Source organism: Lethenteron reissneri, chromosome 1, assembly GCF_015708825.2.
Source record: "Lethenteron reissneri isolate LAM-NWPU_2019-01 chromosome 1, ASM1570882v1, whole genome shotgun sequence".
In the NCBI taxonomy this organism is placed as follows: Eukaryota; Metazoa; Chordata; class Hyperoartia; order Petromyzontiformes; family Petromyzontidae; genus Lethenteron; species Lethenteron reissneri.
This window is the reverse complement of record NC_083779.1, coordinates 9,346,209-9,356,208: the sequence shown is the minus strand read 5'-3', so window position 1 is coordinate 9,356,208 and position 10,000 is coordinate 9,346,209. Positions and strand designations below refer to the sequence as shown.

The following is a 10,000-nucleotide window of genomic DNA, read 5'->3' as shown; positions in this document are numbered from 1 at the left end:
AGCGAAACGTCAGACATCGTGCCGACCGACTCGGCACAACGCAGATAAAAAACATAGCGGAACAGGCGTAGGGAGGGGGCCATAGAAGTTGTGGTTTTGTTGAAAAAAGACAAAGATTCCCCGTGTAGCCTTAACAGACTGTAGGGGCAAGTGCTGTTAGCGAGTGGCGGCTATGAAGGCCGGCACGGCACACGAGGGGGTGGGTGGCCAGCGCCACGCCCGGCCGCCTTTGTCTCCCCAGTGGCGATGTTTACTACACACCGCACCGAGTTGAGCACCCACACGTATAGACACGCCCAGAGTGTGAAGACGTGAAACGAGTGTATCACGCTTCTTCAGTTGGGCAAGGCTGTCATTGTACGTGCTTAGGAATCAAGGTGACGATGATGGCGACGATGGTGATGATGATGATGGGAGGGAATTCCACAGTGGAAGCATTGTGACCTGCGGTGTGGTGATTGGGGGAGTGAGCGGGTGAGTATGTGACCTGCGGTGTCGCGAGGGAGTTGGTGAGAGGGCGAATGAGTGATCTGCCGTGCGGTGAGTGGGTTGGTGAGTGAGTGGGTGGTTGAATAATTGGGTATGCGTGTGATCTACAGAGTAGTGAATGGGTAAGTGGGTGGGTGGATGAGTGGGTGGGTAAGTGCGTGTGTGTCCGTGTGTGGTATGTGTATGTCCCTGTCTGTGTGTGTCTGTGTCGGTGTGTGTGTCCGTGTCGGTGCGTGTGTGTGTCCGTGTGTCCGTGTGTCGCGGCGCAGATGGCCTCACGAGGGGGCGGCCCCAGTCGGCCTACCTGCCGGACATGGGGGGCGGCCGTGCGGCCATCAACGCGGCCTCCATGCGGGGGCGGCTGCCGTCCACCAGCTCCGCGCTCGCCAAGAGCATCTCCACCAATCAGCTGCACGGGTACCGTGTCACCCCCCCCCCACCAGCCCCCCACACCCCCACCAGCCCCCCACCCCCCCCACACACTCGCTTCATGGGCGGTGTTTGTGCACTTGTGTGTGTGTGCGTGTCGGGAGCAGTGGTGTAGCGGTTAGCACGCTGCGCTACAAACCTGGGGACCTGAGTACGATTCCCGCTCACGGCCAACACCGGTGACGATTATCTGAACCGGTCCTGGGCCTCTCTCGGCCTCGAATGAGTACCGAGTGCGGTGCGCAGTAAACATCGCCACTGGGGAGACAAAGGCGGCCGGGCGTGGTGCTGGCCGCCCGCCCCCTCTCGCGCCCGTGCCGGGCCTGGTAGGCCCCGCTGCTCGCCAACAGCACTTGCCCCTGACGGTCCACTGGAGGCTACACGGGGGACCTTTGCCTTTGTGCGCACCGCAGAGCGCCGGCGTCCACCGACCGGAATGGGTTCCACCGCGGCCGGTGGCAGTCGACCGAGTCGCTCTCCCTCTTCAGCCGGCTCATGGGCAACTCCATGGAGTCGCTGCCGGATGACGGTGAGGCCCCAATCACTCATCACTACCCATAGACTCAACACTGCCCATAGACTCAACACTGCCCATAGACTCAACACTGCCCATAGACTCAACACTGCCCATAGACTCAACACTACCCATAGACTCAACACTGCCCATAGACTCAACACTGCCCATAGACTCAACACTGCCCATAGACTCAACACTGCCCATAGACTCAACACTGCCCATCGACTCAACACTACCCATAGACTCAACACTGCCCATAGACTCAACACTGCCCATAGACTCAACACTGCCCATAGACTCAACACTACCCATAGACTCAACACTGCCCATAGACTCAACACTACCCATAGACTCAACACTGCCCATAGACTCAACACTGCCCATAGACTCAACACTGCCCATAGACTCAACACTGCCCATAGACTCAACACTACCCATAGACTCAACACTGCCCATAGACTCAACACTACCCATAGACTCAACACTGCCCATAGACTCAACACTACCCATAGACTCAACACTGCCCATAGACTCAACACTGCCATAGACTCAACACTGCCCATAGACTCAACACTGCCCATAGACTCAACACTGCCCATCGACTCAACACTACCCATAGACTCAACACTGCCCATAGACTCAACACTGCCCATAGACTCAACACTGCCCATAGACTCAACACTACCCATAGACTCAACACTGCCCATAGACTCAACACTACCCATAGACTCAACACTGCCCATAGACTCAACACTACCCATAGACTCAACACTGCCCATAGACTCAACACTGCCCATAGACTCAACACTGCCCATAGACTCAACACTGCCCATAGACTCAACACTACCCATAGACTCAACACTGCCCATAGACTCAACACTACCCATAGACTCAACACTGCCCATAGACTCAACACTACCCATAGACTCAACACTGCCCATAGACTCAACACTACCCATAGACTCAACACTACCCATAGACTCAACACTACCCATAGACTCAACACTACCCATAGACTCAACACTACCCATAGACTCAACACTGCCCATAGACTCAACACTACCCATAGACTCAACACTGCCCATAGACTCAACACTACCCATAGACTCAACACTACCCATAGACTCAACACTACCCATAGACTCAACACTGCCCATAGACTCAACACTACCCATAGACTCAACACTGCCCATAGACTCAACACTGCCCATAGACTCAACACTGCCCATAGACTCAACACTACCCATAGACTCAACACTGTCCATAGACTCAACACTACCCATAGACTCAACACTGCCCATAGACTAACACTGCCCATAGACTCAACACTACCCATAGACTCAACACTGCCCATAGACTCAACACTGCACATAGACTCAACACTGCCCATAGACTCAGCACTGCCCATAGACTCAACACTGCCCATAGACTCAACACTGCCCATAGACTCAACACTGCCCATAGACTCAGCACTGCCCATAGACTCAACACTGCCCATAGACTCAGCACTGCCCATAGACTCAGCACTGCCCATAGACTCAACACTGCCCATAGACTCAGCACTACCTACAGACTCCACAACGCTGCCCTCTCTCCGCTGCCCTCCCGCCAGGGGACGTGATCGAGTGCAGCCTCATGGGCAGCCTGGAGGAGGACGCTCGCTACTTCGAGGCGGACTCGTGGAGCGTCGCCGTGGACGCCAAGTTCATCAAGAGGCAGAACAAGGACGAGATCAAGAGGCAGGACGTCATCTACGGTAACACAGCGGCGGCGGACACACCGCTACAAGAGATCTAAACCACACCGCTGCACAAAATGTAGCCCACGCTGTGATGCGCCAGGCCACACCACTACACGAGATCATTTGCACACCATTACCACCAAAACCACAACGACTTTGCTGAAAGGCATCCTCTAAATCTCAACGAAACGTCGGACACCGCGACGCGGCACAACCCCCGAAGTGCACACGGCGGCGGCGATCGATTGACCGCAGCGTGCACGCCGTGTCGCCGTGTCGCCGTGTCGCCGTGTCGCCGTGTCGCCGTGTCGCCGTGTCGCCGTGTCGCCGTGTCGCCGTGTCTCCGTGTCGCCGTGTCGCCGTGTCTCCGTGTCGCCGTGTCGCCGTGTCGCCGTGTCGCCGTGTCGCCGTGTCGCCGTGTCTCCGTGTCGCCGTGTCTCCGTGTCGCCGTGTCGCCGTGTCGCCGTGTCTCCGTGTCCCCGTGTCGCCGTGTCGTCGGTGTCGCCGTGTCTCCGTGTCGCCGTGTCGCCGTGTCTCCGTGTCCCCGTGTCGCCGTGTCGTCGGTGTCGCCGTGTCTCCGTGTCGCCGTGTCGCCGTGTCGGCCAAACGTCCCGCCGGGGGGACTCGGTGTGGCCTCCCCGTTGCGTAGCGATCAGACTGAGCATCGTGGTAGCCAATCACTCACACACACACAATCACTCACACACACAATCACTCACACACACAATCACACACACACACAATCACTCACACACACAATCACTCACACACACACAATCACTCACACACACAATCACTCACTCACACACACAATCACTCACACAACACGATCACTCACACACACAACACAATCACACACACACACAATCACTCACTCACACACACAATCACTCACACACACAATCACTCACACACACAATCACTCACACACACAATCACACACACACACAATCACTCACACACACACAATCACTCACACAACACGATCACTCACACACACAACACAATCACACACACACACAATCACTCACTCACACACACAATCACTCACTCACACACACAATCACTCACACACACAATCACTCACACACACACAATCACTCACACACACAATCACTCACACACACAATCACTCACACACACAACACAATCACTCACACAACACGATCACTCACACACACAACACAATCACACACACACAATCACTCACTCACACACACAATCACTCACTCACACACACAATCACTCACACACACAATCACTCACACACACAATCACTCACACACACACACAATCACTCACACACACAATCACTCACACACAACACAACACAATCACTCACACACACACACAATCAGTCACACACACACAATCACTCACACACACAATCACTCACACACACACAATCACTCACACACACACAATCACTCACACACACAATCACTCACACACAACACAACACAATCACTCACACACACAATCACTCACACACACAATCACTCACACACACAATCACTCACACACACAATCACTCACACACAACACAACACAATCACTCACACACACACACACAATCACTCACACACACACAATCACTCACACACACAATCACTCACACACACACAATCACTCACACACACACAATCACTCACACACACAATCACTCACACACAACACAACACAATGACTCACACACACAATCACTCACACACAACACAACACAATCACTCACACACACAACACAATCACTCACACACACACAATCACTCACACACACAATCACTCACACACACAACACAATCACTCACACACACAATCACTCACACACAACACAACACAATCACTCACACACACACACAATCACTCACACACACACAATCACTCACACACACAATCACTCACACACACACAATCACTCACACACACACAATCACTCACACACACAATCACTCACACACAATCACTCGCACACACAATCACTCACACACAATCACTCACACACACAATCACTCACACACAATCACTCACACACACAATCACTCACACACACAATCACTCACACACACAACACACACTTCCCCCTGTGTTGGTCACTACCATCGCTCCACCGCACCTCCGTTCTACCGCACCACCGCACCACCCCACCACCCCACCACCCCACCACCGCACCACCGCAACCACCGCACCTCTTCACCGCCTCGCCACCTAACCCCCTGCACCCCCCCACGCCCTCCGCATCCGTCCGCCGCACCAGAGCTGATGCAGACGGAGATGCACCACATCCGCACGCTGCGCATCATGGCGGAGGTGTTTGGGCGAGGCCTGCGCCAGGAGTTGGGCTGGACGGCGGAGATGGTGGAGCGGCTGTTCCCGCGTCTGGACGACCTCCTGGAGCTGCACACGCACTTCATAGCGCGCCTGCTGGAGCGCCGGCGGGACAGCCTCGACCCCGGCAGCGACCACAACTTCACCGTCACGCGCGTCGGCGACGTCCTCATGGGCCAGGTGAGACCCCACGCCGGCGCCGCGGGTTCGATTAAAACTATGAAGAAAATAATAAAGTAATATAAATGAAACATAGTAAAATAATTCTCACGACGCTTCGGCCACAACGCGAGTAGCCGTCTTCAGGTGAAGAACAGGTCTGTCGGAAAGACAGCGTCTGAATGAACACCACCAAGCTTGGCAGCGTATATTTAAGCTGGGTTAGGGGAGGAAGGGCACCTTGACAAAGAAATTTGCATATCAACAGGTCTGTCGGATTCTGTCTCCTTGACAGACCTGTTCTTCACCTGAAGACGGCTGCTTGCGTTGTGGCCGAAACGTCGTGAGAATTATTTTATTATGTTGTATTTTTATTATTTTATTAATTTATTTCTACGTGACTTTACCGAAAGAACCAAGAAGATGAATCCCTGCAGTCACGAAAGCTTTAAATCGAAATTTAAAACTATAAACTAATTTTTTATTTTATTTAAAACTAAACTTGTTATTTGACGAGGCGCGAGCTTCCGACTGAGCTGCTGCATGTGCAGCTCTTTTTCAGAAGCCAGCTGGCCATGGCAAACGACGGCTTTTACCGAGTGTGGCTTATCGTCGTCGTGTGGAACTTCACAGCAGCGGGCAAATACGTTTAGAAACGCGTGGCGGCGTCGATTCTAAACGTGGAGGGGGGAAAACCAGAGGACCCGGAGAAAAATAGCATGCGGCCACGGGGAGAGAGAGAGAGAGAGACACGCAAACCCACGGCTTCCTGCGTAGCAGGCGAGGTAGTTGACGTCTCCCGGCCACCGTGGGTCCCGGAGAACGCGGCCGGTCCGTCGGGACGGTGGTCACCGACCGACGCGCTACGCCGGTTCGTTTGTGTCGCGGCCGGAGAGAGTGCCGGTGAAGGCAGAAGCCACGGTGGCAAGGAGATGTTAACTACCTCGCCTGGTATACAGGAGGTCGTGGGTTCGATCCTAAACCCTGACGCCTGCTGTGTATTCGGAGTTTGCGTGTCTCTCTCTCATCATCATCATCACGGTGGCCAGGAGATGTTAACTACCTCGCCTGGTGTACAGGAGGTCGTGGGTTCGATCCTGACCCTGACGCCTGCTGTGTATTCGGAGTTTGCGTGTCTCTCTCTCATCATCATCATCACGGTGGCTAGGAGACGTTAACTACCTCGCCCGGTATACAGGAGGTTGTCGCGAGTTCGATCCCGACCCTGATGCCCGCTGCATATTTGGAGTTTGCGTGTCTCTCTCTCTCCCCGTGGTCGCGTGGATTTTTTTGTCCGGAATCTCCGGTGTTTCCCTTTGCGTTTAGAATCGACGTCACCGCGCGTCCAGGGCATTCGGCTGCTTTGGATTTGGTGGTGAATTGTAGGTGTATCTTGTAATTGTATCGTTTGTTGCGGTTGCACCCAAATCAAGAGCCGAATGGCTCACAGGGTAAATCCTAATCAATGAAACTGAAACTGAAGAACTGGAGCCGGGGATCCGGTGAGTGCGTGGGATTCAGGCTGCACGCCAGCTCGCGTCGCGCTGCGGCTAGGGTGGTGCGGTGGTTGAGTGGTGCGGTGGTTGGGTGGTTGAGTGGTGCGGTGGTTGGGTGGTTGAGTGGTGCGGTGGTTGGGTGGTGCGGTGGTTGGGTAGTTGAGTGGTGCGGTGGTTGAGTGGTGCGGTGGTTGAGTGGTGCGGTGGTTGAGTGGTGTGGTGGTTGAGCTGTCGCTACCCCCCCCCCCTCCGCTGCTCCCAGTTTTCGGACGACAACGGCGACGCGATGAAGGACACCTACGGGGACTTCTGCAGCCAGCACTGCGAGGCCGTGCGCTTCTACAAGGAGAACTTCGCTCGCGAGAGGAAGTTCCAGAGCTTCATCCGGGTGCGGCACACACACACACGTGCACACACCAGCACACACGCACGCACACTCGCACGCACACTCGCACGCACACCCACACGCACACACATACGTGCAAAAACATACGCACACACGCACGCACACTCGCACGCGCTCTCGCACACGCACACGTGCACACACCAGCACACACGCACGCACACTCGCACGCACACTCGCACGCGCTCTCGCACACACACACGTGCACACACCAGCACACTCGCACGCACACTCGCACGCACACCCACACGCACACACATACGTGCAAAAACATACGCACACACGCGCACACACACGCACGTGCACACACCAGCACACACGCACGAATACTCGCACACACATACGCACGTACGCACACACATGCACAAACAAACGCACACACGCGCACACACACGCACGTGCACACACCAGCACACACGCACGTGCACACACCAGCACGCACGCACACTCGCACGCACACACATACTCACGTACGCACACACGTGCACAAACATACGTACACACGTGCACGCACGCATGCAGCGCATGTACGCATACGCACACTCGCACGCATGCAGCACGCAATACACGTGCGCATACACACGCATGCGCACACATGTGCACACACACACGCTTGCGCACACACTGCACACACTGCATGTACACGCACCTCAGTGATTGGATGAGATCGGTCACTGCTCGGCCAGGCTGCCGTGCGTGACCATGAGTGTCACGTGACCGACTCTGCCGTGTGACGCACGCTGTCTCGTGCGTGTGTGTGTGCGTGTGTGTTTGTTTTGTCTGTATGTGTGTGTGTGTGCATGTGCGCGTGTGTGTCTGCGCGTGTGTGTGTCTGCGCGTGTGTGTGTCTGCGCGTGTGTGTCTGCGCGTGTGTGTGTCTGCGCGTGTGTGTGTCTGCGCGTGTGTGTGTCTGCGCATGTGTGTTAATGCGCATGTGTGTGTGCGCGTGCATGTGCGCGTGTGTCTGCGCGTGCGTGTTAACATGCGTGCGTGTCTGTGTGCGCGTGTTAACGTGCGTGTGTGTCTGCGCGTGCGTGTTAATGTGCGCGCGTGTTAACGTGTGTGTGTGTGTGTGTTAACATGCGTGTTAACGTGCGTGCGTGTTAACGTGCGCGTGTGTGTCTGCGCGTGCGTGTTAACGTGCGTGCGTGTTAACGTGTGTGTGTGTTAACGTGCGTGTTAACGTGCGTGCGTGTTAACGTGCGCGTGTGTGTCTGCGCGTGCGTGTTAACGTGCGTGTGTGTTAACGTGTGTGTGTGTGTTAACGTGCGTGTTAACGTGCGTGCGTGTTAACGTGTGCGTGTGTGTCTGCGCGTGCGTGTTAGCGTGCGTGCATGTTAACGTGCGTTGCGTCTTAACGTGCGTGTTAACGTGCGTGCGTGATAACGAGTGTGTGTGCGCGTGTCGCCGTGCAGCGCCAGGGTTCCAACGCGCTGGTGCAGTGGCTCGGGGTGTCTGCGCGTGCGTGTTAACGTGCGTGCGTGTTAACGTGTGTGTTAACGTGCGTGCGTGTTAACGTGCGTGTTAACGTGTGTGCGTGTTAACGTGCGGGTGTGTGCATGTTAACGTGTGTGCGTGTTAACGTGTGTGTTAACGTGCGTGTGTGTGTGTGTTAATGTGCGTGCGTGTGTGCGTGGTAATGTGCGTGTTAACGTGTGTGTGTGCGCGTGCGTGTGTGCGTGTTAACGTGTGTGTGCGTGTTAACGTGTGTGTTAACGTGTGTGTGTGTTAACGTGTGTGTGTGTGTGTTAACGTGTGTGCGTGTTAACGTGCGTGTTAACGTGTGTGCGCGTGCGTGTGTGCGTGTTAACGTGTGTGTGTGTGTGTTAACGTGCGTGTGTGTTAACGTGCGTGTTAACGTGTGTGTGTGTTAACGTGCGTGTGTGTGCGTGTTAACGTGCATGTTAACGTGTGTGTGTGTTAACGTGCATGTGTGCGTGTTAACGTGCGTGTTAACGTGCGTGCGTGTTAACGTGCGTGTTAACGTGTGTGCGTGTTAACGTGCGTGTTAACGCGTGTCTGTGTGCGCGTGTGGCCGTGCAGCGGCAGGGCTCCAACGCGCTGGTGCGGCGTCTCGGGGTGCAGGAGTGCATCCTGCTCGTCACCCAGCGCATCACCAAGTACCCGGTGCTCATCGACCGCATCCTGCGCTCCACCAAGGGTACCGCCCCCCCCCCCCCCCCCCCCCCCCAATGTCGACCACACTTCAGCGTTAAGCCGTGCTGCTGTCTGGGGCCCTTGACCCTAGGGTACCGAGTGAGCGAGTGAGTGTGGGTGAGCGAGCGAGTGAGTGTATGGGTGAGCGAGTGAGTGTGTTGTTGGGACCTGCAGTGTAGTGGTTGAGTGTGTGGGTGGGTGAGCGAGTGAGTGGGTGTATGGGTGAGCAAGTGAGTGGGTGGGTGGGTTGGTTGGGTGAGCGAGTGAGTGGGTGGGTGAGTGAG

At 55.3% G+C, this 10,000-nt stretch overlaps 1 protein-coding gene across 1 annotated transcript in view; it reads left to right on the top strand.

Annotated features, from left to right (window-relative positions):
• LOC133341698 (ectoderm-neural cortex protein 1-like) overlaps window positions 1–10,000 on the top strand; it is a 98,952-nt gene that overhangs the window by 13,437 nt on the left and 75,515 nt on the right. Inside the window, exons 3-8 of the mRNA XM_061550366.1 lie at window positions 759–906; window positions 1,332–1,447; window positions 3,048–3,191; window positions 5,431–5,681; window positions 7,419–7,544; window positions 9,603–9,720. Coding sequence (XP_061406350.1) covers window positions 803–906; window positions 1,332–1,447; window positions 3,048–3,191; window positions 5,431–5,681; window positions 7,419–7,544; window positions 9,603–9,720 — 859 coding nt within the window. The 5' untranslated portion in view covers window positions 759–802. The remainder of the gene's footprint in view (window positions 1–758; window positions 907–1,331; window positions 1,448–3,047; window positions 3,192–5,430; window positions 5,682–7,418; window positions 7,545–9,602; window positions 9,721–10,000) is intronic.